The 27,474-nt window shown below is 44.7% G+C and overlaps 1 protein-coding gene across 16 annotated transcripts in view; it reads right to left on the bottom strand.

Moving 5' to 3' along the window:
* SCTR (secretin receptor) overlaps nucleotides 1-27,474 on the bottom strand; it is a 68,101-nt gene that overhangs the window by 3,676 nt on the left and 36,951 nt on the right. For 6 of the 16 annotated variants that reach the window (XM_079133827.1, XM_079133835.1, XM_079133840.1 and 3 more), the window contains 8 exons: nucleotides 26,943-27,046; nucleotides 20,196-20,293; nucleotides 18,985-19,117; nucleotides 18,205-18,358; nucleotides 9,493-9,553; nucleotides 7,861-7,930; nucleotides 6,338-6,429; nucleotides 4,588-4,714 (listed from right to left, as the gene is read on the bottom strand). In XM_079133827.1, the coding sequence (XP_078989953.1) occupies nucleotides 4,588-4,714; nucleotides 6,338-6,429; nucleotides 7,861-7,930; nucleotides 9,493-9,553; nucleotides 18,205-18,358; nucleotides 18,985-19,117; nucleotides 20,196-20,293; nucleotides 26,943-27,046 (839 nt within the window). Of the gene's footprint in view, nucleotides 1-2,412; nucleotides 3,819-4,561; nucleotides 4,715-6,337; nucleotides 6,430-7,860; nucleotides 7,931-9,492; nucleotides 9,554-18,204; nucleotides 18,359-18,984; nucleotides 19,118-20,195; nucleotides 20,294-22,744; nucleotides 26,920-26,942; nucleotides 27,047-27,474 lie in introns of those variants that run through there. The other 10 variants (XM_079133837.1, XM_079133838.1, XM_079133829.1 and 7 more) reach the window with 5 other exon arrangements.

The following is a 27,474-nucleotide window of genomic DNA, read 5'->3' as shown; positions in this document are numbered from 1 at the left end:
CACCATCCAGCATAGACTTTGAATCCCTTTCATCTGTTGTCCCTGACATCTAGTGCTTCAAACACATGTGGTATCAGTAACAGTAATTTAGGAGTTGCTAACTTGAACCTAGCCAGCAGGGACCAGGATGGTCACCTGAATCAGGTGTGCCATCTGAGAACAGCAGGGACTGCTGACCCTGAGGTATGTTCCCCATCCCACTGGGAATGGTCAGGGCCAGGCCAATGGGAGACCCTGGACTCAGTGTGGTCTATTTCCAAGCTAAGCTAGGAATCTGGAGACAGTGAAACCTGGAGGATTAATTCACGTTGAAGAACAAATATGTGTTTGGAACAAACTATGTACAGGCCTAGGCCAGCCAACAGCAGGACTTGGCCTCTGGCCTAGTAGACAGACGGTGCATCTCCAGAGTCAGGGTTTTATGTTCCCTGGCCTGGGAGGTCTGGGCCTTTCTAGACCCTCCTGCCCTGGCATTTGGAGCTGATGATGTTCTTGGAGCTCTGCCAGAGTAGGGACTCCAGTCTGGGGTGCCTGAGTCAGGTCAAAGAGGCCCGGAGAGCCAGAAGTGGGGAGGGTATGCCCTGCTCACCTCCTCTCAGGACTCCACCTGGGCCAGCCTGCCCTTCCTTAGGAGCCTCTCCCCTCACCCCCGATAGGGCTCTTCCTTCCCTCATAAGAGACATAGAGGATCACTTTCAGCCCTCTTCCCACCCAGGCCTGCCCTTAGCCAGTTACTGCATTGGCAATGCCCCCAAAGGTGATGATATAGCCCCTCTGTGATGGGTTTAATATATATGACTCCTCAGGGGTATTGGGGTGTGTGTGTGTGTGTGTGTGTGTGTGTGTGTGTGTGTGTGCATGAGCGCTGGGGATTGAATCCACATGCATGCTAAGCATTTGTAAGCATATGCTCTACCACTGAGCTACATGCCCAGTCCTGAGATATTGGCATTTTAATGAGTTAGTGACAAAACTACACGAGTTTGCTTTAGAATGTCAGGCATCAATGACTGCTGCAATAACAGCAAGGCCGGAACTCCGTGCTTGGCCCAGAGCTGCTGCCCATCTCACAGAATGGCAGGAATGCTTACTCAGGGCTGAGGTTTCCAAGTTTGGGAGTGCATTAGAATCAACTGAGCCTTGTGTCCCAGATTGTACTCTATATCCCAAATCCTAAGGTCTGGGGTAGTGGAACAGCAGAATCCTAGAGCTGGATGCAGTGGTGCACGCCTATAATCCCAACTTCTCAGGAGGCTGAGGCAGGAAGATTGCAAATTTGAGGCCATCCGGCAATTTAGCAAGACCCTGTCTCAAAATAAAAAGTAAAAAAGACTAGGGATGTAACTCGGTGGTAAAGAGCCCTTGGGTTCAATCCCTAGACCCCAAGAAACAAGATTGCCAGATGTTGGAACTGGCTTAAACACACAATTAGAGGATGGAAAGGCACGTAAATGCAGGCTATGTAGTAACTGGACCTGGATTTGGAGCCAGCTTGCCCTGAGTAACTGTGGGATTCCATGGTTCTTCATCCAATCTTCACTAAAGCCCTGGGCAGGAGGTAGGAGGACCCCCACTTTACAGGTAAGGGAACCTGGTCAGAGAGGCATTCCAGCAAGATAAACTGTGCATGCTTGGCCCAGAGCTGGTGGTCTAGCTAAGCTGCTGCCTGTCCCATAGACCCAGGGCTACTCAGACCTCACCTGCCCTGAGTCCAAAGATAAATTTTCACTGTTAAGGGGAGGGCAGGAGTTCTGGGTGAAGAAAAGTTAGCTGTGCCCCAGTGTAGATGGGGCAGGCCTCACACATGCCAGCAAGTTTACTAAATTTCAGTTATTATGCAATCATTAACGATGAAGATTATGCAGAAGTTTAATGACATGAAGCAATGGTCTTTTTTTTTTTTTTTTTTCTTTTGCAGTGCTGGAGATAGAACTCAGGGCCTAGCAATATCCCCAGACCTTTTTCTTCTTTGATTTTCATTTTTACTTTTTGTTATTTTCCAAATTATCTACAATAAGCAAGTATTATTTATACAATCAAAAAGTTAATGCTTTTAGTTTTAATAAGTATATGACAGGGATAATGGTGGTGTGGTTGTGTATGTTCTCTAAGCTCTTTTAGAAATACATATTAAAATGTTCACAGATGAAATAACATAATGTCAGCCCAGCATGGCGGCACATGCCTATAACCCCAGCTACTCAGGAGGATGAGGGGATTGCAAGTTCAAGGCCAGCCTGGGCACCTTAGCAAAGACCTATTAGAAAATAAAAACCAAAGGGTTAGGAATGTAGCTCAGTGGTACAGCTCCCCTGGGTTCAATCTCCAGTACCATGGGGGAAGGGGTGCGGGGGGGGGGGGGAGAAAAGAGAACAAAACAAAACAAAATGATGTCTTGGATTTCCTTAACCAGGCACAGTGAATCACACTTGGAATCCCAGTGACTTGAGAGGCTGACACAGGAGGGTCACAATTACAAAGGCCAGCCTGGCAGCTTAGCAAGATCCAATGTCAAAGAAAAAAAAAAAGAGAGAGAGAGAGATGTATCTGGAAAAATAGAAGTGAAATAAGAAAGGCCACAAATAGATATTGCTGAGTTGCAGGACAGATGCATTAAGGTTCAGTCTATTCTCTTTACTTTTGTTTATGGAAGAAATGTTCATATATGTATACATATATGTATTTTGTTTACATATCTGCATACATATAAGGATATATACATACTGTACTTAAAAATTACAGTTCTTCATAAAATTTCTGTGGGAACATCAAGAAAGTGCTTTGGGATTTCTCTTGGACATTTTCCAGTAGAGAAGCTGAGTGGCTTTTGCGTGGGTAGTCTACAGCCCAACTCTGAGGGACAGGAAGTCCCCATCCGTGTGGTGAGGCAGATCTGGGTCTCCACATGATCACCACCCACTTTTGAGAGCCAGGTCAAGTCCTTCTACCCCAGTGGATCTTAAGTCTGTCTGCTGCTGAATTGGGGCACGGGAGCCAACTTCCTGAGATGTTACCAGAGCAGTGGTGGCGAAAGCTCCCGAGCCAGGAGGCTTCTACACCTGTAGCTTGGTTCTCTGGAGGTCAGGGACATTGACAGGGGCTCTAGGCAGAGTTGCTGCTCAGAAGAGGCAGAGGGAACACCCTGGGGTGGGATCTGAAGGCACAGGGAAGGCACTGTATGCTCCCAGTGGTATGTCCTCCCTGGGACCTATAAGTGCTAACCAACCCTGGCCACATCTGCCTAGAATGGAACCCCAGGGATGAGGTGGATGTGTGCACCCGTGAAGGCTACGCTGGACATAATGGCCTAACTCCTTTAGGAAAACCCAATGTGAGGATTTTTTTGCAAGCCCTAGAAGCTATAATCACTACACTTCTCTGGGCTATTGGTTTGCTTTATTCTTTCTCTCTCTGTCTCTCTGTGTCTCTGTCTCTGTCTCTTTCTCTCCCTCTCCCTCTCCCTCCCCCTCCCCTCCCCTCTCTCTCTCTCTCTCTCTCTCTCTCTCTCTCTCTCTCTCTCTCTCAATGCTGGGGATGAAACCCAGGGCCTCATGCTGCTAGGCAAGCACTCTGCCACTGACAGCTCTGTTTGCAGTCATCCTGTGATACTGTAAATCATGAAACAGATCGTTTCTGTCCTCACTATGGCCACTTGGAAGCTTCAAACCGACACAAGAATACCCCTCTCACCTTTTTGGACTCTATTGAATTTGTTTCGGGGTAGGAACTCCACTGGCTTTATGTTCTTTTTTCACTGACTCTTCATCTACTTACTTATTTTTTTGTCCTCCATATGTTCTTCCCAAAAGTGACATCACCTTATTTTTTTAAGGAAATTTCTGAGTTAATCAATAACATTGTAAAGCTGGGGATTTACATGAAGACTCCCTTCTGCCCAAACCTTTTGCTTTCCTTTTCTAACCTCACAAAGTCTTATAGAATTCCAGGTAAGTGATCTTCCTTCCCTCCCTCCGTTTGTTTGTTTCTTATCAGATTTTATTTTAATAAGCTGCATGTGCACTTGGTTTTTAAAAGTCAAATAATTCTTATTTTTTAAAAAATCAACAGCCTCCTGACACCCCCGCCCCCATTTCCTGTTCCTCAGAGGCAACAGCTTGAATTCTCTTAACTGATTATAAATAAATATGCTGATGCTGCTCTTGTGGACTTTCCAGTTTAGGGATTTTCTATGCACTTCCCAGTATGAAGAGGGGGCTACCGTGGTCTTTGAAACAGGCTCCCGCAGGGCTCACCCTCCTGTGGGGTGTCTGCAGATGGTATGGGGGTTGAGCACAGGGTGCTGGATGGCTTTTCCTTTTTGTTGTCCCTAGAGTCAGTCTCTGCCTCTGTTAATTTCCTCTCCCACCCTCATTTGGCTGGTGGGGACTGCAAGTCCCACTCAGGGTCACAGCACAGACAGGTCCTATCCCTGCATCCCTTGGGTCTCCACCAGATGAGGCACCTTATTTCCAAGCCACCACTGACTGTCAGGAAGCACTAGCTGGCTTGCTATGTAGACCCTCTGCTTCTCTCTGAGGAAACAGCAGACTGCTCTTCTCACCAGCCGTCACAGACCCCGGAGCTCACCTGGAACGAGCCAAGGGCCAATTCAAAGAATAGCTGGACCTCCATGGCGTCCTCAGGGGAGAAGGCAAAGACGATGTAGTGGACACCGAAGAGGGGGATCAGCAGGAGGGTGGACTTGGCCAGGCGCCTGGGGACACAGGGACACACTGTCACTCCTGTGTTCCTCCCTCCAGTCCTCTCCCGTCACCAAGGGCACAACTCATCTAGTACCATTTGCTTGGAGCTTGGCAGCAGGGTCCCCAGACTATTTTGTTTTCAGTTTTTTTGTTTTTCTGGATCTTTTCATTTGTTTTTGTTCTGTTTGGTTGTGCTGTGGATCAAACCCAGGGCCCTGAATGCTAGGCAAGTGTTCCACCACTGAGCTATGTCCCCAGCTCCTGTTTTCATGATTTTGGAAAATTCCTGACTCCCACATACCCAGCACTCAGACACAACACTCACCAACCCATGACCTATCCCAAGACTTTCTGATCAACGGTCTCATCTGCAAATACATAAACACCCCCTCAAATAACTTTTGTTTACAAATTGTATATGTGAGTTACAGCCACTGTGTCCAACATAAGCTGAGCAAGCCCGGCTTTGTTTTCTTAGGTAATGAATACCTATAAGGAGAAGTTCTTGTGTTTTCTTCCAAGATCAGTGTCACCCAATTTAGCAAATAAAATTACAAAATACCCAGTCGAATTTGAATTTCAGATACACAGTGGATATTTTGGGGGGGCATAAGTCCTAAAAAACTATTTGTTATTTATCCGAAATGCAAATGTAAGTGGGCCTCCTGTATTTTATCTGGCAACCTCATCTGGATCTCCAGCTCTACCCAACTTCAGAGCCCACGGCCCCGGGGATATTGTGGGGAGTCGGACACAATCCTGGCTGCTGCCAGAGTCTCAGGACTCATCGGATCATGGAGCCGGCCTCCATGATGCCCACTTGCCTTTAAGAGATCTAGAGGCTGTGCCCCCCTCACTCATATGTTGAAGCTAAACCCCCCAGGATGCAACTGTATTTGGGCACAGGGTCTTTAAAGAGGTGGTTAAGTTAAAATGAGGCCGTTAGGATGGACCCTACTGCAATCAAACAGTGTCCTTATGAGAAAAGGAGACTGGACATAGGCGGAAGCCCATGCACAGAGAAGAGACCACGTGAGGACACGGCGAGAAGAGGCCCGTCTACAAGCCACGGAGAGACACGTCAGAAGAAATTCAACCTTGATCTCAGACTTTCAGCCTCCAGAAACATAGAAAGTTTGTTTCTGTTGTTTAAGCCCTTAGTGTGTTATGGCAGCCCTAGCAGACTAACACCTCACTCCTTCACATCTTAAAAGTCTTCAGTATTTTGGAAAAACTTGAAAAATCTGATGAAAGCTAAGGCCATTCTCTCCTGAACAACATGCATAGCCACACAGATTGTCTGAATTTGGGTCCCTAGCCTTGCCTTAAGGCTTCCAGGTTTCCTGTCTGAGATTTCATGATTTTCCCACACCACCGAATCTGAGGCTTCACATTCAGACCCGTCCCCACCACTACACTAGAAATACATCTACCACTTTTCTTTCTTTTCCTTCCCTTTTTCTTCCTTCCTTCCTTTCTCTTTCTTTCCTTCCTTCTTCCTTCTTTCTTTTTTCTTCCTTCCTTCCCTTCCCTTTCCTTTTCTTTTTCAGCTGGTACCAGTTGAGTAAACAGCAGGTCCTCAGGAAATGCTTGCTGACAGACTGAGCATGCCTTCATCTTTGCTTTCCACTTACTTATAATGGTTCACTTCATTTCCTCCTGTTTCTTGGGTCCTAAGTTTTCTCATCAGGATTCTTAAAATGTTTATAAATAAGATGAAATTGATCTGCAAAACACAAAGCAGAGATGGGGGCTGAAGGTGTCTCACTTTCCCATACACTTCTCCTGGTCCGTCCCCTGGACCTGAGTGCAGAGAAGACTCTGCAGACACCTCAGCCAGGACAGCACAGCCTGCTGCTCACATCTTCCCCTGCAGTCCAGGTGGAACACACTTCCTGGAGGCCAAGGATGGAGGACATACCCCTACCCACCCCATCCTGCAGGAGCTCTAGACTCTGCTCAGCCTCTGGGCAGATTGTTCATACTCTCAGTGCTTGGGAATCGCCCTGGGATCTGGAAAAAGGCAGGTCTTAGGCTGAGCCTGAGAGTCTGCATTTCTAATAAGCTCCCAAAGCTGACTAACTGCATCAGTTCTCAGAATTTAGGGTACATCCCAAGAGCTGTGGTTCAGTAAGTTTGGTGTGGGTTCAAGAATCTGCATTTTTAACAAGCTCCCAGCTAAAGCTGAAGTTGCTGGTCTGGAACTACACTTTAAAAATTGCTGTTTCACAGCCTTTGGTCAGTTTGCAGCTCAATCACCACCTCCAGGAAGCCTCCCTTGATTGCCACCCATTCCTGATTATTGTATTTAGGGATGATGTTACTTTGTATGAGCACTTAAAATATCTTAAAAGGGATCTAAGAATAGAGCTCAGTGCATGCACAAGGTCCTGGGTTCAATCCCCAGCGCCACAAAAAAAAAAAAAAAAAAAAAAAAAGAATGGATCTCAGGGGCAGAGACCTCGCCAAGCATGTATGAGGCCCTGGGTTGGATAAAAGGTCAAATACTAGCATCTGTTAAATTTTCTGACCATTTGACCATAACTTCCTGGAGGGTAGGAATGGAATTTATTCCTTCCTTCCTTTTTTCTTTTTCTCCTTCTCCTTCTGTGTGTGTGTGTGTTGGGGGTGGTACTTGGGATTGAACCCAGGGGTGCTCTACCACTTAGATACACCCCCAACCCTTTTTGATTTTTCTTTTGAGACAGGGTCTGGCTAAGTTGCAGAGGCTAGCCTTAAATTTATGAACCTCCTGTCTTGGCCTTCAGATTCTCTGGGATTATAGGTGTGGGTCCTAGAGTCCCTTTATTTCTTTGGCGGCCTCTCTTCCCACCCTGTGGTCCATGCTGGGAGGTTATGAATCTGCTCACGTGGCAGCTCCTCTCCTCCCCTCCTCCCCAAACCCCTCCAGCACCGTTTTACAGGACAATGAAATCACCCACCCTTCAACCTCGCTATTCTCAGGGGGAGCCTATGGCTGGGAAACACTAGCCAGAAGACAGGGTTAGAGGCAACGAGGACTCATAGCCCAGCACTGTTTCTTGGGGAACACTGGCATCTAGGGGGATCCCAGCCTCCAGGTCCTCTACCCCCATGAGCCCGTCACTGTTACCATCTGTCCCATTGGTCCTCAGTTCAGAGGAAGACAGTCACTCACCAGGATGGACAGAATCACAGGCCCTCGAATGACCCACCAGATAGAAGTGTTGGCATTGATGTCCCAGCACCTATGGGAGGAGGCAGGCAGGGACAGCCAGCATGGTTAGGAGCGGGACTAACCAGCCAGCACCCTCCCCAGGCAACCTCTGACATGAAAGACTGCAGCCTGGGGCCGGAGCCCTGCAGCAGTGTGCCCTGCACTGCTAGAGCCTGCCCACCCCCTGCCGCCAGCCCGGAGCACTGCTGGGGAGAGAGCGGCCATCTAACTCCATGGTGTCTGCTGGGACCTGAGAGACTGGGGACCCCAAGACCCCAAAGCTAGCTTGTCAGAATTCACTGGGGCTCACAGTGGCACACTCATCTGCCAACAGAGGCCAGGCAGAGAGCATCAGCGAGTGAGGTGACAGGGTGACTGGCCTGTGACCTCAGAATCCCAGGACATCAGGCATGGGGGGGTAACCTGGTCAATGAGAGCACATGCCTAGTCTCTGGAGCAGAGTTTAGTTGTTTTTTTGTTATCTGTTTTTTTTTTTTTTCTTTGCAACAAATGAAATGAGAAATACTAATAGAATTTTCCATTTTTTCTAGAGAGGCTGAAAATCTTTATTTTTTTTTTTTAATTATTTGGAGCCTGGGCCCTACTCTATTGCCCAGGCTGGCCTCCGACCTCTGGGCTCAAACAATCCTGATTCCCTCTCCTGAGTTGCTGGGACTACAGGTGTGCAACCCTGTAACAAACCAGATTTCTTTTCTTAAAAAAGTAAATTCACCCATTTTTTTAAAAAGTAGACTAAAACCATCATTTTGGGCAGAATTTGGACTAAAAAAGACACACGCAAGCCTCATCCACCCAACCCACCATGCTGCCTTGCTGCCCTTGGCTTCCCACATGCCTACCCCCAGGTGGCCCCCTGGGCTTATTCCACCTGTGCCTCACTCCTTTATAGAGCAAGACCAGAGCTCTGGTTTGTCCAGGTCACCACCACACCTAGGAGGTGAGAATGGTGGGGTGGGGCTCTAAAGTGTCGGCTCCTCCTGGGGGCTCTTAAACATGCAGGCGGGGGAGGCATCCTCCACTGAGCAGGCCTGGAGTCCTGCAGTCTGGCCCCTGATTTAAGCACAGAGCTAACCCTGCGGGTACAAAGGCAAGGAGGCCAAGAGACGCAGGCATGGCCATCTGGAAACACACCTGGAGAGAACTCGCCTGTGGCCTCTAATTTGAGACAACAGGCCTTTTCTAGATAGCTCCAAAGAGGTATCTGTGCTGTTTGAAGAAATGAACAATGTCAAATACAGTTGCCTCTCGGTATCCACAGGAAATGAGTTCCAAGATGCTCCACAGTATCTAAGTCCACAGATGCTCAAGTCCCTTAAATAAAACCATACAGTATTTGCATATAATCTACACACATCCTCCTGTCCGATTTAACTTATCTCTTGATGGCTTATAATACCTAATACAAAGTAAATAGCTGTTATACGGTATTTCTTAGGGAATAATGGCAAGGAATAAAAGTCTGTACATCTTCAGTACAGACCAACTTTTTATTTTTCAATTCAAGTGCGGTGGAATTTGTGCGTGTTGAATTCAGTCTGTAAATTCTTGGTAACTCTTCTTCCAATAGCTTACCCGAAGTCTTCCAGAAAGTGCCTGGTGATAGCCCATGAAGCAACAAAAACAGCTGGAGAACCTGAGGGTTCAAAATAAAGCAGGATGTTTGAAGAAAAGGTTAGCCAGTTACTCTAGTCCAGGTGCCAAAATTTGGTTCCCACAGAAACCCCTTTGCCATCCTGTGCCATGCTGTGTCAATGTGTAGCCACATTCTTCAAGGGTGCTAGGATGCTCTGGGAGTGGAGGTAGGATTGGATGGATCCTGAAAGCTACTTGGGGTTAGGAGTCTCTTAGGAGCGTGGGTCAGACTCCAGAGGACCTCTGCAGAGGACAGAGGAGACTGGACCCCTGGGCAGAATCATGGAGCCTGTGATGGCAGTGGATGGGTACCCCCTTTTGAACTAGGGTTGATTTTTATTAAAATATTGGTTTATAAAAAGTTCAGACATCTAATTGGTAATGTAAACTATCACTGCCATATTGATACAAAATACATTTTGGACTGGACAAGAGAAAATGTCCATGAATTTAAAAGATCAAATACAGGGAACATTTCCTGACTTCCGTTTAAAGATGGCAAACTGAACTTATATATTTATTTCTATATTTCCTGAAGCCCCTCCAAAATGACAGCAAAGAAACAGAAACAGGGTCTGGGGATGTATCTCAGTGGCAGAGTGCTTGCCTCGTGTGTGGAGGGCCTTGGGTTCCATCCTCAGCACCACATAGAAATAAAATAAAGGTCCATCAAGGTCCATTGACAACTAAAAAAAATATTTAAAAAAAGAATAAGCACAAAGACAAGGAAGGGTGGGGTGGTCAAGAGGTGTCCCCACAAGGAACAGGGAAAGCCAGTGGAGGAAGGACAACTGGTGCCCCAGTGTGGAGAGCTGAAACTCAGACGCTGCCTCAGTGATGCTGTTGGGAAGGTCCCTGGGGGCTGAGTGCCCAGGAGGCAGGGCGGGCTGGAATGCAGGGTGGTTTGGTAGTGTGGATAAGAAACAGATGACCACCCGAGGCCCATGACTACCCGCCTGAGGCCAAACAGCTGTGTATATTCCCTGAAGAGTTTATTTTCTAGAGAAACTGAGCCCAGGAGAACTGGGGATCCTGTCCAGCGGAGGGTGGGAGGTAGCCATGTGGCTATCAAAGCCCTGATAAGTATCTGGTCCCAATTGGAATGTGCTGGAAGTCAGGAGCATCTACCACAGAGCTATATCCCCAGCCCATTAAAAAATTTTACTTTGAGATGGGGATCTCATTAAATTGCCCAGGCTGACCTCAGACTTGAAATCCTCCTGCCTCAGTCTCCCGGGTTCTGGGATTACAGGCATGTGCCACTGTGCCCAACTAGAAACCAGATTTTTAAGATATAGTACCAAAAAAATCATTGGTACAAATCTATGACTAAATATGTCATAACAATTTTTATATTGACTAAACATTAAAACGATCTTATTTTTGGTTACATTGGGTCAAATAAAACATTATTTTCACTTGTTTCTTTTTATTTTATTTACTGTGGCTAGTAGAAATTTATTTATTTGTTCTTACTGATTTTTTTCTTGCAGTGCAGAGGATGAACCCAGAGCCTCACACATGCTAGGCAAGTGCTCTACCACCGAGCCACATGGCCAGCCCCATTTTATATTTTTTTGAGATGGAGTTCAAGGTTGCCCAGGCTGACCTTGAACTCCAGGGCTCATGTGATCTCCCTGCTTCCACCTCCTGAGTAACTGGGCTACAGCCACATACCATTGCACCCAGGCTTTTTAAGTTCCACATGTGACCCACATCTATTTCTAAGGGAGATGTGTGTCTGTACACTGGATGGTAAGAGCCCTCACCCCCAAGCCGCGCAGCTTTGGAACCTCTGGTAGCCTAGTTTCTACCCCTACTCCAGTCCCTTAGTCTCCACCACACCCAAAACATTGAAGGATTCTTTTCTGGAGGAACTGAACAGCTCCAGACAAGGGACTTTAGGACAACAGTGCTGGGGATCCCTCAACACAGTGGCCACTTCAACCCAATCTCCCAGCCCCTCTTCAGTGCCTCTGGTCAGTTCCAAAGTGACTCAGCTAAAGTCACTGACCACTGATTACATAAAAGACTAGAAACAAAACAACCAGAGAAAAGGAACTCAGGAAACAGACCATGCCGGGAGCAGAAGGAACTTGAACAAAAATGACTCTTGGGAATATCATCAGAGAGACAGGAAAGATCATGGCCACAAGATACAGACAGGATGCTGCAATCCAGGAGCAATCAGAGAATAAAACAGAGGGCTTAGAAATCAAACACAGGGTGACCAAATAAAAAATTCAAAAGATGGGTTAGAAGATAAAGACTAGGAATCTTCCCGAGAGCAGAACAAGAAAAAAAAATGGAATGCAAAGTAGGAAATTAGAAAATTAGAGGTTGTTTCCAGGCCGTGCACCATCTGACTAAAAGGAGTTTCAGAAAAAAGAAAAAAAATGGAAGAAAGAAATGATCCATCAGATAATGCAGGAACATTTTCAAGAAATGAGGACAAGAGTTTGCAGATGAAAGAGCCACCATGTGCCAGCAAAATAAATGAAAGGAGACCTGCACTGGAGCACATCCCTGTGACATTACAAAACACAGATAAAATCCCCTATTTTATTTTATTTTATTTTATATATTTTGCAGTGCAGGGCCTCGTGCATGTTAGGCAAGTACTTTACCGTGGAGCCATGCCCCAGCCCTTGCATCTTATACATAGGGAGGTGAATAAAAGCCTCTCAAGAATGGCATGGCATCTCCCATAAAACTAGGTGTCAAAACACAGGTCTTTGAAATTTAGGAGGAAAGTGATTTTTTTAACCTAATAATCTGTGTCCAGCAAAATGTCAAATTAGGTGTGAAGTAGAATGAAGATATTTTCAGATGTGCAATGCAAAAAAAAAAAAAAAGTTTCCTCCAGATCCTGCATGTCAGACAGATACCGGAGGATGTGCTCCAACACAATGAGGAAGGAAATCAAAGAGAGGGAGACAAGAAATAAAGGAAACAGGATTTGTGGTGGAAGGTGAAGAGAATTCTCTACATGAAGATTGAGAAAGCAGAACAAGTCTAGGAAACCACCAGCCCCAATCAAGCAAGAGGGAAAAACAGTGGCAGATATGTTGGGTTAAATAGCACCCTGCCCCCCAATCTAGATCTACCCAGAACCTTGGAAGTTGTCCTCATTTGGAGATAGGGTCTTAGCAGATGTAATTACTAGGATGAAGTCCTATTGGATTGGGTGGGGCCCTACTCCTGTACAGCCGGCATACATAGAAGAAGGTCAGGAGACACACGCTGAAAGGAAACGTAGAGCAAGAAGACCACAGACAGATAGAAATGGGGTGACATGGCTCGCAAGCCAAGGACTGCCAGCCACCACCAGGAACCCGAGAGAGGCATGGAGCAGATTGTCCCTGAGAGCCACCCCTGCAAATCCCTTGATTTCAGACTTCTGATCTCCAGGACTGTGAGAGAATAAATTTATGTTGTGTTGAGCCACCATCTTGGCAATTTGTTAGGCAGCCCTAGGAAATTAATACAGCGGGAAACAAACAGAAAGAAACATGAAAGTTGTTAGAATCGAAATGGAATCACTGCGTCGACCTAACAAAAATAAATAAATAAAGGTGGTAAACAAAGAGTTCTCGCACATAATTGCCTGATAGTGTCACAAAAGACTCTGCCAAAATCACGAGTTTGCACCGTGCCACTGCAGCCTAATGCAAAAAGTAATTTTGCAGGGACACTTGCCGGAGACTGTTCATCTTGGAGTGAGCCACTCTTGCCACTAGTCATCATGGCCAAGGATTATGTCTGATCTAATCCTCCCCATTTTTGTTTTTAAAAGCACCCCCTGACCTCTACCTCTTTGAATACTCCCAGTTTACCATGACACACATATTCCCATTTCGAAGCACTGCTGTACCCATTGCCAATGCCATTCCCAAAGAAATGCCATTCTTTGGAGACTATTTCTCCAATTGATATATTTAAATTTAGGTTGACAAAACAAATAGGGACTGAAATTTCCTGTTATATTCGATGATTTGGAAAATAGTACTGGAGGGTTTTTCAGAGAATTGGTCAGAATTAATGAAAGAAATACAACAAAATAATAAGAAGTAAATAAAAAAATTAACTTCAGGAAAAGCAAAATGCTAAATAAGTCAGAAGGAAAATTGTTGTGTACCACTTTGCTCAGTGGGAAACAATATTTACATAGATATGATCATATAGTAAGCAATATTAATTCACTAAACTATTTTGGGCCTGTGGTGAGACAGAACATCAGGGCAGGGAGGGCGTGGCCAAGGAGGCTACTCACCTCAAGGCAGCTGGGAAGCAGGCAGAGTGAGAGGAAGGAGCTGGAGACAAGATATAGTCCCCAAGAGCATGCTCCCAAGGACACACTCCCTCCAAGTACACAGGTCCTCCTCCTACAGTTTCCACCATCTCCCAAGAGTTCATTCAGCTATGAACCCATCAATGGGTTAATCCACTGATGAGCCCTGATGATTCGGCATTTCCTAAACGCGTCACCTCTGAACGTTGCTGCACTGGGGACCAAGCCTTCAACACATGAGGTTGTGGGGGTGGGGGGGACATTCACATTCAAACCATAATACCTGGGAACTCCATAGACATGCTCAATCCTGGGCCCCATCTTAGGCCCACTGACTCAGAGACTTTGGGGGCCCAGCAAGCTGGGTTGGACATGTGCCACCCTCAGGGGATTCTGATGCAGAATCATCAGATCTACCACATGTTCAGGTTCTTGCACCAAGTGGGAGCTTGGTTCATCTCCTAGAAAAGCTGAACTAACATTCTTTTCTAGACACTGATTGATACTTCAGTCACTTTGAAAAAGTAAAACCTTTGAATAAGTATTTAAAAACCTTAAACAGGTTCACTTCTTTTGACTCAGTAATCCAAATTCTGGGATTTTGTATTACATAGGGGAAAAAAACTTTGCCCATAAAGTATTCATCACTGTGCTATTTATAATAGTGAAGCTGGGTGCAGAGGTGCTGGGCTCCCCACTGCTTGGGAGGCTGAAACGAGAGGATCACTCGAGCCCAGGAGGTGAAAACCAGCCTGGGCAACATAGTGAGACTCTGTCTATAAATAATAAATGAACAAGTGTGTGTGTGTGTGTGTGTGTGTGTGTGTGTACACATAGTGAAAATTAGATAGAAGCAAATGAAATGTCCAAACACAAGTGTGATGGGCTGACAGATCTGGCTCCATGAGAATGTTACAGGCCAGACTCTAAGGAAAACAACTAAATAGACTCCATTTTGCTCTGAGACTCCATGTTATGTAGTAAATAAGCTTCCCCCATGGGGACACCCCGCCTCTGTGCCCATCATCAGTTACTTAGCATAACATGTTTAACAATACAGAATGACAATTCTTATGTAATGAAAAATTGCTCTCTTTTGATTGCTATTGCTCCTAAACAACGTACCATGTGAACAGTGATTGTGTGAATGTTAGTAGCCATTCTTTAGTTTGTACCTAGGTAAGGGTTGTTTTTGACCTACTTCCACCTCTGTTGATGATCTCATGATGTTAGTTTATAATTTCAAATCATAGCAACAGACACTTATGGTTGATGTGATTTTTGGTATAAGAACCCCTACAACCCTATTGTTGGGGCTGTCCTCCCAATAGCCATTTTTTGTGGCATTGTGTGAGACAGTCAGCCGGCTGGCTTAATAAAAACTCTCAAATTTGGACTTCTCAGTGGTGATCAGTCTGTTCTTAAGTTGTGCCCCATAACACAAAGATATTTGGTTAAATACACTTAGAATGGTGATTTAAAATGTGGACAATTTGAAATACTTCAGAGAATGCTTATGTGTTCATGGAAAGAAGCAAGACTCAAAATTCTACATATAGAACGACCACAACTACATGAAAAAAAATTGCTGGTAGAATAAAGGTTGGAAGAAAATTTCAGAAAATGTTTGTACACAGGACTAGGATAAATTTCCCTACTTAAAAAGGATTTTTTTTTTTTTTTTCAGTTTTATGGCATATTAAATGTATGCATTTAATCAACTTATCTCTGGGAAAGATAAATTGAGGAGGGGGGCCACTGTTTTGCATTTGAAAGTCTTCTTACACATGGAAATAATATTGCTCAATAGTAAGTAAAACGTACTATTATATTATTATATTAGATATAATAATATATATTAAATATTATTTAACTAGATACTATGAGAACTCATAATGGAAGAATGAGAGTAGTAGATGGAGAATTTGATATCCTTATCTTCCATTATAAGGAGGTAACCAATAATACTTCAAATCAAGAAAGAATGGCATGGTTTTTAGAAACATGAGATTAAATATTAGGAGGAACAGTTAAAAGGGCTAAATTCCTTTACCATTTCTTCAGGGCATAATAGGCAGACAAGCCAGGAGGGAAGTAATCATTGTTGGTTTTTGTGCTATGAGTCCCCAGCACCCAGCACAGGATCTGGCTTAATTCTTGAACAAGAAAGGAGTGTTCTCCAGCAGCTCGGGAGGCTGAGGCAGGAGGATCACAAGTTCAAAGCTAGTATCAGCAGCTTAGCAAGGCACTTAGCAACCCAGCAAGATCCTGTCTTTAATAAAATATTTTTTTAAAAGGGGGCTGGGGATGTGGCTCAGTGGTTAAACATCCCTGGGTTCAATCCCCAGTACCAAAGAGAGAGAGAGAGAGAGAGAGAGAGAGAGAAGTACTCTCATTATTTCAGGTAAACCTTTAAAAACCTCAAGAGAGGGCTGGGGTTGTAGCTCAGTGGTAGAGCACTTGCCTGGCACATGTGAGGCACTGTGTTCAATTATCAGCACTGCATATAAATAAATGAATAAAATAAAGGTCTGTCAACATCTAAAATATAAAAACAAAACCATGATAGAGATATCATCATAATGTTTTTATCTTTTATACTGGAGATCAAACCCAGTGCCTCACATGCTAGGCAAGTATTCTATCATTGAACTATGTCCCTAGTCTTCACAGTGCAGTTTTGTCTCCCACTATACTACAAATTTACCTTGGGTGATGGAATTGGTCATTTTATTGCTAATTTCTATCTTGGGGAAAATTTATTGCCATGTTTTTATAATCCCCAAACGCAAAGAAGTACTCAAAGAATGCTGACTAAATTTTGATCCTGATATTATAGATTAAAAAACTCTCCATGTTCATACAGCTAAAACTGGCAGATCTGTACTTCAAAGTTCAATGAGTTGAGCTCCAAATTTGGTGCTTTTTATCAGAATTAGTTGCATAAGACTAGTCCTTGGTAGCTAGGCCTCTAGGACTGCTGTCCTAGGCAGACATCCGTACAGTCCTACAAGCCCCTGCTGGCTGAGGGTCATACGCTAATCAGGCTGCCAAGCTTTAGAAGCAGTACACTCTGCCACCTCAGGTGGCCTTCCTGCTGGTCTGATGGGGAGACCAGGCTCTTGCTCATAAAGATTTAGACAAGCAGAAAAGGTACTGGAGGGCATTCCTGGCAGGAACCCTTCTTAATTAAAAGCACCAGGAAGAAACCAAATGAAGCTAATGGCGGGGACACATACTTGTCTTTGTAGGCCTGGAAATCACTCACAGGAACCTCGTTCTCTGGCACCCAGTGGGTAACTAACACATCAAATGAACAATGGAAGGAAGGATGGATGGATGAATGGATGGATGTTTGCTAATGGTAAGGTAGAAGTTAAAGGGCTCTGGATATTAACAAGTCTTGGTTTGATTCCTGAGTCTACTCTTGTCTACAGTGTGAGTTGAGCATATTATGTTCCATCTCTGAGTTGAGGTCTCTGAGAGGCTTCTGGGGTTGTTACGGTGATTGAGTGATCCATATAAAGTGCTTAACCCAGTGCCTGGCCTGCAGTAAGTGCTCAAGAAATGGGAGTTCCTTGACCAGAAAGGCAACAAAGAAGGGATGTAATGGGGTCCTGCAGGTGGCTGTCTTGCTATCATTTCCCCTCTTATAAAATAAGTGGTAAATTTCCTTTGGGAAGCCATGTGGTTTGAGTAGTTTATGCCAATCAGCATATTCCATTTTTTCAGGCCTCTGTGATTGGTTCAAGGATGTGCACGAGATTTAAGAGGTCCAAAGCAAGTGCATCTTAGAACATTCATTGGGAATGCTGGGGCATAGTCTTTCTTTCTCACTGGAGCTGTGTAATAAAAAGCCCATAGCCAAAAAGCTGCAGGCAATGACATTGGGAGCTGCAGCTGAAGAATAAAGCTAATGTTCTGAGAGCCAGCAAGGATCATTATTAAGCTGGTAGATTCATCCTAGTCTATTGTTGGCAATCCCAAGCCTTTTTAGTTGCATAAGCCAATTAATTTCTTTTATGTTTAAAGCCTACCTGAGCCAGACTTTTGATATCAGCAGTCAAAATTATCCTGATACAGAAAGGAAGCAAGAAAGATGACATAATAAATGGAAGATGAGGTCAAGTATTGTGTGGAACTAAATTGTAAAAGGATTTGGATGCCAGAAATTCGTGCTAAATTTGAGCTATTATTTCCTGCACAACAAATAAATTGAGGCTAGAAAGATCAAACACCAGGCAACTTGCAGAAGATTACAGAAGTTAGTTAAATGTAGAGCTGGAATGAGAAACGAAATCCTTCCTACTCAGCGCCCTTTCCTGCATGCTGCACGGACACAACACTCTGGAGAAACATACCCCATCCGAGGGCAACAAATCCCTGGAGGCACTTCCTTTCTGAGAAGAAGGAGATGACGAGGAGTGTGTGAAGGTAGAGGCCTTCCACCAGCAACCAGGCGTAGTTGGCCATGATGCAGTATTGGAAGAAGATCATAACCAGTTTACAGCCCACCTGAACAGAGAGAGGCATGTGAGTCCAGGTCAGGTGGGCTCACCTTGGTGACCAGCCCCAAAGGAAAAAGCTGGGTGTTACAGGAAGGAGGAACCAAGTCAGAGTGAGCCTCAAGGTTCAAAGCCAACTCCTGTGGCCTTCCTCTGTAGAAGACCAAGCCCACAGCATTCTCTAGAGAGTAGAAGTCCACAGGCCCCTTGGGTTTTGTCAGGATGGTCAATGAACCATCAGTACAGAAGCAGTAACTGGGTTCAAATTCTGGAACTGGCTGCCAGACTCTATGAGGAAGACTGTCCTTCAGTGGGAAAACTGTCACATATCGCCCAACCCCTTCTTTTTCTGATGAGGAAACTATCTTAGAGAGGGAAGGAATTTCTGAGCCAAGGGTAACAAAATTCATTCCAAGCTCACTTTTCATGGAAATAACGATGAAGGGTGTGCTAACCCACATTAGGGGAGGCAACATTAATTCTGGTTAAAATGGCCCCTGCCTAGTTCATTATACCTAGACTAGAAACTTCCAGATCCCGACAGGGATGCCATAATGTTGGGCTCCCCTGATGAAGTGACTCTTTTAACATTAAGAGGCAGGCCTAGCTGTACCCTGGGACACCCAGGCAAGTTACCCTGTGGGTATCACAATAGGTGACGTCATCGGAGGAGAAAAGCACAGCATCTTTGATGAAGTTGGACAGGGCACGCAGGATGAAGGACACGAACAGGTGCATGTGGATGTAGTTGCGGGTGCAGTGGAGCCTCCTGGAGGGAGAGATTGCAGGGCTGTAGGAGCCAAAGCCAGGAGGTGCTGGAACTCAGCCAGACCCTTCCTGACCCCAGCCCATTAGAGAAGCTGGACATCAGCTCCTTCCAGTTCTCATCTGCCTCTGTTAACAGAACCTGAATGATAACCTGGGCCCCTCAGTGTCCAGTGTATTGACTGCAGTGTATTGAGAACTGCAGTTGAAAAAATAATAATAATAAAGCTAAGGTTGTAGGGGCAATGTACGTTCTACCCTCACCTATCACCTTCTCTAGCTCCCAGAAAGAAATGTGGTTACTTATTCCCCTTCTGGTACAAAAGCAGGATTTCGCAAAGGGAACCCATTCCATCTCTGGGTGGGGATGACTCCGCCCTCCTCACGCTTGTGTCAGATTTGACCAATCAGCACTCCATCCCTGACAGCACCGATTGCTTCAGAGTTGAACACGTGACCCAAGCTGAGCCTATGAGAACTCCCTTCCCAGTCTGTTAGAACTAACGCGGAAGAGGCTAGTTTTACCCCCGGTTTTGCTGAGCTGGTAGAACTTGCCCCTGCTGCCGCTGTTGGTTATCTTTACCATTTCTGAAGAGAGGCTGGCAGTGCCTGAGGCCAGTGCAGAGCAGAGAAATGGAGGCAGACAGACCTAGTTTTGCTGATGCCTCTGAGCGCCTGCCTTACATCCAGGCGTGCCTAAAGCATATGCCCTTGAACTTGTCAATTATGTGGGTCAGGTCACCTTTGTTTTTCTTAAGTTGTTTTGAAGTGGATTTCTGTCTTTTGCAACCAGGAGTCAAACGATATATCTATAAAGTGTAGGTTATGATGCCTATTTCATAGCATTGTGAGAATATTCGAAATAACGGTGTGTAAAAAATCTGCCCACGTTATCAGTAATGCTTAGCAAATGTTGAATGAATAAAGGAATGCATGTGGCCACAGGAACTTCATGTTTTGCCCCACAGGTAAGCTTTAAATTGAGAGATGACAAGCCAGCCCACGCAGAACTTCTTTCCAACCTAACCAAGTAAGACCCAAAGTCAACTGGGGGGGATGGAGAACTGGCAGCACGCCCTTACCGGAAAGCGCAGAGGATGCCGAGAGCAATAAGGAGCATAACCAGGGAGGAGCTGTAGCCCACGGTGTACATGACCTTCAGCTTCAGCAGGTAGGCATGCTGCAGAGAGAGGCACATATCAGCCCCACCAGCCCACCTGCTGGCCCTTACATGCCTCGGTGCATCTGCTTCAGGCAGCTTGAGTCCAACCCATCCTGACTGCTATTCCGTTTATACCCCAAGGATGACACATCACAAACTGGTAAAATTATAATAACTTGACTTTGGAAAAATTGGGGGTATCCTCTGAGGCCTATTTCAAACTTCCACCCTCTGTGTAGGACCCTTACCAACTCTGAACTCAAGTCTTCTCTTGAATACTTGTAAGGACAAAGTGCTCACTGCCTTTTGAGGAAGTCATTTGGAGCATGACAGTATAAAATATTAGATTTTTTTCTTATATAAAGCTAAAATTGACTGTCCTTAATATTGCAGCTACTGGTGCTTTTTCTTCCTTTTGGAGTCACTTAAGCTAAATTTGCTTTGAACATTAGACCTATCATATAGAAGAGTTACAAAGATAACAGAGAGATCTGTCATTTTCCAACAAAGCAATTCTGCACATTTGTCCTTCACTTATCTTCTTAGCTTTTATTGTCTTTAACTTCCTTCCACAATCCTTCACCATTTAGATCAATTAATATGCTCCAGTTTGTCAATCTCCTTAGATAAGGCACCAGAACTACATAGCTCAAATGCTCCAGATAGATTCTCTGACAAGAAAGATGTAGAATGGGACCACCACCTCCCCTGATATATACACTGTGCTCCTATTAATGCAGTCAAGCAGGCATTTACTTGTTCAGCAGCCACTTCACACTGTTGGCTCATTTTTGGTACCAAACAAACTCTGTAGACTGAAATATGGGGCAAAAAATTAAGTTTTGACATACAGAAATTGAAGACCTGCATTTAAGTTCTGAAAAATAAATTGTACAACAGTCTTTAAAAGAATTTAGTAATTGGAATTTAAAACAGTGATAATTATTTACTGACCAAATTAACAAATATTTTAAAGCAATAATATTCTATCCAGGTGAGGGTATAATGGTAGTAAAAACTGGTTCAATATCTCTGAAAGGTGATATTGAAATTTGTATCAAGAATCTTTAAAATAATTTAAAAAAAGAAACTTTGAAATATACATTTCTTTTGATCTCCCTTCTACTCCAAGAATTAATTCTAAGAAATACAGTCCCTGTTCATCCAGTCTACCAACTGTGATTGAAAATATTTTTAAAAAATTACTTCTATACTGAATAGTATAAATGTTTTCTCTTGTTACTATTCCCTGAACAATGCAGTATAACAACCACTTACACAGAATTTACATTGCATTAAGAATGACATATAATCTAGAGATGATTTAAAGTATACAGGAAGGGGTTAGAGCTCAATGGTAAAAGTGCTTGCCTGGCATGTGGCGCGCGCGCACACACACACACACACACACACGTTTAAAGTATATGGAAAGGCTTTCTTGGGTTGTGTACAAATACCATATTATTTTATGTATAAGGGCTTGAGTATTCTGGGATATAGGTGTCTGTGGGCATCCAAGACCCAATCTTTCTAGAATGCTGCAGGACACCAGACTATAGTCAGAAAAATGAAAGCTTGTTTATAGGCAAAGATATTTCTTTCAGAACTATTGGTGATGGAAAATAAAACTCCAATAACAGAATATTTAATTCAATTATTTTAAACTGAAATAACTTTAACATTATACCCACTGTTAAAATGCTGATTTCCAGAGTTTTTAAAGAAGTCAGGACATGTAGATGATGTATTATTACAGGAAAAGGCAGAATACAAATTTTACATATGTAGTGTGATTCTAGCTATAAAAGTAAAAAAATGTTAGGTTGAATCATATGAAATTTCCCTTTTATGTAGATTAAAATAATTGGATATTAGCTATTCCATGGGGTTTAATCTCATGTATGCCTAGAAATAAGATTTTAAGGAGATATGTTGGATGTTAATAAGTGGTTAACTCTGGATTATAGGTTTATAGGTTTGGGAATAGAGTAATTTTCTTTTGTATTTTTCCCGTACTTTTAATTTTTCTATATTGGATAAGGGCTATTTATAGCCAAAAGAAAAGAGTAATTATTTTTTACATTTATTTATTTATTTGGTACTGGGGATTGAACCCAGGGGCACTTTACCACTGAGCCACATCCCTAGCCATTTTTATTTTTTCATCTTGAAACAGGGTCTCACTGAGTTGCTTAGGGCCTGGCTAATTTTCTGAGGCTGGCCTTGAACTTACAATTTTCCCGTCACAGCCTCCTGAGTCACTGGGATTATGAGCATGCACCGCTGTGCCCACCTAATTAATTTCTTAAGAACATAAGAATCCTATTGGGGAAACCTGACACAACTGTTCATAGGAAAATGATCTTGGGTTAGAATGACCCAAGCTCCATAGGGTCATGCAGTGTACTGTAGAGAAAGAACACAGGCTTCAGAGCCAGGAGACAAGTGTTCTAACCCCAGGACTGTTACCAGCTGTGTGACCTTGGGTAAATTACTTAGCTTCCCTGAGTTTCAGATTCCTCATCTGCCAAATGAGGTGTTGCAGGCTTGCTGGAAGAAGGAGTAAGGTGGACAGGTATCAGGTAGAGTATCCAGACGATGCCTGGCATTTAGAAGACTCTCAGTGTATGTTAATTTTTCCATACTCCACCATCTACCCTTCAAAATGAGTCAGCAGTATGAAATGGTAGGAAGTCTGAGGTATGAGGTAGCTGCTAAAAAAATTAGGCCTATTCTCAGTTACATTGATGGAGTGTTGAGAGCAGCTGGTCACACTGGAATGCTTGGAGTGTCATGTCCAGGTCCGGGATGTTATTTTAAGAGCCACATTAATAAACTGGAGCATTTCTGGAGGACAGCAATTGTGTCATAGGAGGAGTGCATGAAAAAAATCTGGGTATTTTATACTCGAAGGGAGGAAAAAACAACTTGGGAGAAAAATATTAGAATGATTGACATGTAGAAGGCAAGATTTCATATGGAAGTTCCAGAGGGAAGAAGTTGCCAGAAAATAAGTAGATTTTGACTCAGAGTAACCATACATTTTTTGACAGCACGAAGTGACCTTGGATAGAATGGCTGCTAAAGTGACGCTGAGCTTCCCTCCTGACCTCTGCTCTCCCAGCATCCAGGAGTCACCTCTCAGGGATGAAGCCAAGAGCTCTGATGGGTAGTGAGTTGCCTTAGGTCACTGGTTCCTAGAATTTGGGACCCATGAAATGTCAAAAAACTGGGGACAACCTGTCAATCAATAATCTTGCTGTGTACAGGATGAGCTTTGCAGCTGAGCACATCAGCCTCACTCATGGGGATGCTTGGGCCAGGCTCTGGGAGCCTAAGGAGGCACAGAGTGACCCACATGAGTGCTGAGCAGAATATTCTGCACCTTCCTGTGGCCACAGTCATGGCCCACAGGGTGACCTCCAGCCCAGCTCTCATGCCTGCCTTGATCTGCAAGTTCTCAGCCAGAAACAAGCCAGCTCCCTAGAGTCCTAATGTGACCCTTGCCTCCTTAGCTCTTAGCATCTGCAATTAAGCACAGATGCGGAGGACCTGGGGTTCAGAAATGCCCTGTTGCCTGTGTTGGATCAAGTTGCCTGTCTTCTGCTGTGCAGCCTGTCTGTGCCACCTTCTTGCTGTACCCTCTAGATCAGCTCTAGCAGAAGTCATCTATAAAGGGACAGAGAGTAAATATTTTAGGCTTTGGGTGCCATACAGTCGCTTTTGCAACCACTCAAGTCTGTCCTTGCAAAAGTAGACTTGTGCAAATGGGCTTGGCTGTGTTCCCACCAAACTGAATTAGCAAAAGCACTGGTAGTCCCTGCTTGAGGCAGGCAAGACATGCCTTGTCTTCGGTCATTCCAAGTCCACTGTGGGCATTCATCAATAAAATAGTGATGTGCGCCAAGGAAGGATGTTGCAAGAACACCAAGTAACATGGGTCTTCACCATCAGTTGACAAAAGGAAAAGACATTTTAACAATTTAATAGAAAAGGATACTTCAAATCTCAAAGTAAAAAATGAAAGTCTATGCAAGCTTGTGGACCAGCATTGAGGGTCATATCTGGAAACCCTTCCTGAGCTAGAGGATTTTTTGTGTATTTGCTTGTCTGGGCTCTTTTTGTCTTGGTTTCTCATTTTGGAGACAGGATCTCACTAAATGGTTGAGGCTGACCTCAAACTTGAGATCCTCCTGCAGCCTCCTGGGTCACTGGAATTACAGGCATGTGCCACCATGCTCTGCTTTTTTTTTTTTTTTTTTTTTTTTTTTTTTTCAATTATTATTACTATTTTTTTAACGTGAGCTGAAGTCAACCTAGGTCTCCTTTCCACCATTCGTGGATAATTAGATGATTAGTTAATCCTGAGTTAAGTCCATAACTTTGCATTTGCCTCTGTGAAACTGCAGCCCTTGGTTTGGGATTTTACAGTTTGAACTCCATAACATTGCGGTTAGGGCTCCAAGCTGTATTCTTTCCACTTGACTAGTCTAAGCCTGCGGTACCCTTTGTGTGGCTTGATAGACATGAATCACAAAAACTAAAACTCTGTGGGGTTTTCAGTAATTTTTAAGGGTGTAAAGGGGTTCTAAGCCCAAAAAGTTTGGGAAACGCCGCCTACATCAATCATGCATCCCTCTGCCAAAGATTGGTTCAGAGTGGGGCGGGCCTAACCCATTTTGGGCCAATGAGATGTGAAGACAGGCTCACTTGGGTTTGCGGGAAAGAAGTCTTCCGCACTTAGGAAAGAACCGTAGGAAGCCTGGCAGTTCCATCTTCTAGGCGAGAAGGAGTGGAAGAATCTCTGGCTGATGGCAACGGGAGCCTTAGGAAGCTGTCACTAGGATGGCGGGAAGAGAGATCAAAATAACCTGGCCCTTGGCGGCTTTGTGGTGCATCTTTGTCGAAGAATCCCGAAGCCCATTCTCTGCGTTCCCTGATTCACCACCTTTGCTTGCTTAATAAATCAGCTAGAAATTTGGTATCTGTTTCCCAAAGCATTCTTTGACCTTCCATCCTGCCACCCGTCCTAAGAATGTTCCTTCTTGGTTTATGACTTTACAAATTTGATACACACACCACTCCCCCCGCCACCCCGTCTTCACATAGATTAATGACGGAAATACTCATTTGCAGAGAACCCACTGCCCATCCCCCCAAGATCCTAAGTGCCCACTGATCAGTCCTTGTGGAGTCCTGTTACTAAATCACTCTACACTGACCAGATCCGAAGGCCTCCTATTTTGCCCCCAATTGGATGACAAGCCCAGAATGGAAGAAACTCCATCCCCACCCCTTGCCCACTCCTTCACACAGAACAAGATGGACTGACTAGAGACAGGGATCTGAGGAAAAATTCATAAGCAAGTGGTCTGCTGCCCAACTTCATCCTTTTCTCCATGAACTTGCAGGTCTATTTTGGGGATGTAATGTAATTATACATCAAGCAGCTGGCACGTGGTAGACATTCAGAACAATAAAAAATTTTTGTAGGGTGGAGGGATGCTGGGGACCCAGGTTCTTATGCTTAACCTCAAACATAACAGCTTGTAGCCTCTAGACACCATGATTGTCTGGGAATAAATAAGACTCTTTCTGATTTGTCACTGCAGGACCTATATACCTAGACCCATGCCTAGACCAGAGTAGGTGCTCAGTAAATGTTTGAGTGAATGATGCCTTTGAGCAAATGAATGTCCAACTTTCAGTGAGACAGATGGAGAAAGATGGCACATGCTGATTATTTTACCATAGCATGGTAGATAACAGAGGCCAGTGCAGAGCACAGAAGGGGGTCTTTTCCAGTAGCCTTTCCAGAATGGGCTACCAAAGATGAACTCAAATGGAATCTTGAAGAATGTGGAAGAGTCAGTCAGGAAAAGAGAGAATGGAAGTGCTGTCCAAGCAAGGGGTCCTGCTGGGCAAAGGCCAGGTGTGGGGCAAGATGGCTCAGGATATGTGAACTTTGAGAGTCCAGGCTGTCCTGGGAAGGGACAGAGACTCAGAGTGAGCTGAGTCTGGGCTGGACCCTGACAGTGACCCTCTGAGGAAGTCTCTGGAGGTACCCAAAGAAGTTCAGCCTACAGCTCACAGGACCTTCCTCTCAGAGAAAAACTGCCCTGCCTCTGGCTCTCTCCTTGGTTATCAGAGCCCAGAAATCCCCTTGAGAGCAAGCATTTATCGAGCACTTACTATGGGGCCAGGCAGGCATCTCAGCACATTCTTATACTGACTCATTTAGTTCTCTTAACAAGCCTGTACAGTTGAACTATTACTAGCCAGATTTCCCAGATGAGGAAACTAGGGCATAGAGTAATTAAGTCCTCCCCAGCCTGACCAAGGTCAAAGTCAGGATTCAGACTCACCAGCCTGGCTCTGAGTATTTAAGCACCACATAGCTTCTCTTTTGGTTTTATTAATAAACCACCCCCAGTCTCATGGTGGTATATGGCAATGCTCACAGTACCAGGGTCTTCCTGACCTTTACCTCTAGGTTGATAGACTGAGGTGATGAAGCAGCTCATGGAACCTCAGGTGAGCAGGGAAATGGGGAGGGGGACTGAGGGTGGCCCCCAGGTCCTGACCCCTGGCCCACGCCATCCCCTGGCCCCTCTCAGGTCTCCTCACCTCCCAGGGCCCCATTGCAGGTGGAGGTTGACAGGCTTACCCGCCTCTCATTGGAAGAGTCGTTCACGTTAACCCCACAGGCCAGGTCAGGCCTGGGGAAGGTTTCTGACCAGCCGTCTGGTGTGCAGTTTCGGAACAGGGAACCTGCGGGTGCCAAGTGTCCAGCAGGTAAGCAGTGGGAACTGGCACTATTATTTTTATGGTAAAGTCTACAGTAACATGCAAATGCTACAACCATTTTATGCCTGGGGAAACTGAGGCACATGGCGGTTAAATAACTTGGAAAGATCACACCCTAGTAAATTGGGAAAGGGGACTGGAACTTTGGGGCTCCTGGCTCCAGGGCCCAGTCTCTTTGCCACACACCACGTGCTAGTCCCCTTCTTTACTCCTGCCTGGTACGTTGCCTGAGCTCAGGTCATGCCAACACATAACAGGTGGGTACTCTGGAGCATCAAGGGGAGGTGGTAAGGACCTGGGCACTCCTACAATGACCTTTACTCGGTCTCCTGCTGTTAACAAACCTTGCTCCAAGAAAGTTCTGTTTTTATATCTAACTTCATGCCTTGTTC

The sequence above is a fragment of the Sciurus vulgaris genome (assembly GCF_902686455.1).
Source record: "Sciurus vulgaris genome assembly, chromosome: 3".
Classification (NCBI taxonomy): Eukaryota; Metazoa; Chordata; class Mammalia; order Rodentia; family Sciuridae; genus Sciurus; species Sciurus vulgaris.
The sequence above is the reverse complement of the archived record's forward strand: the minus strand, read 5'-3'. Positions and strand labels throughout refer to the sequence as shown.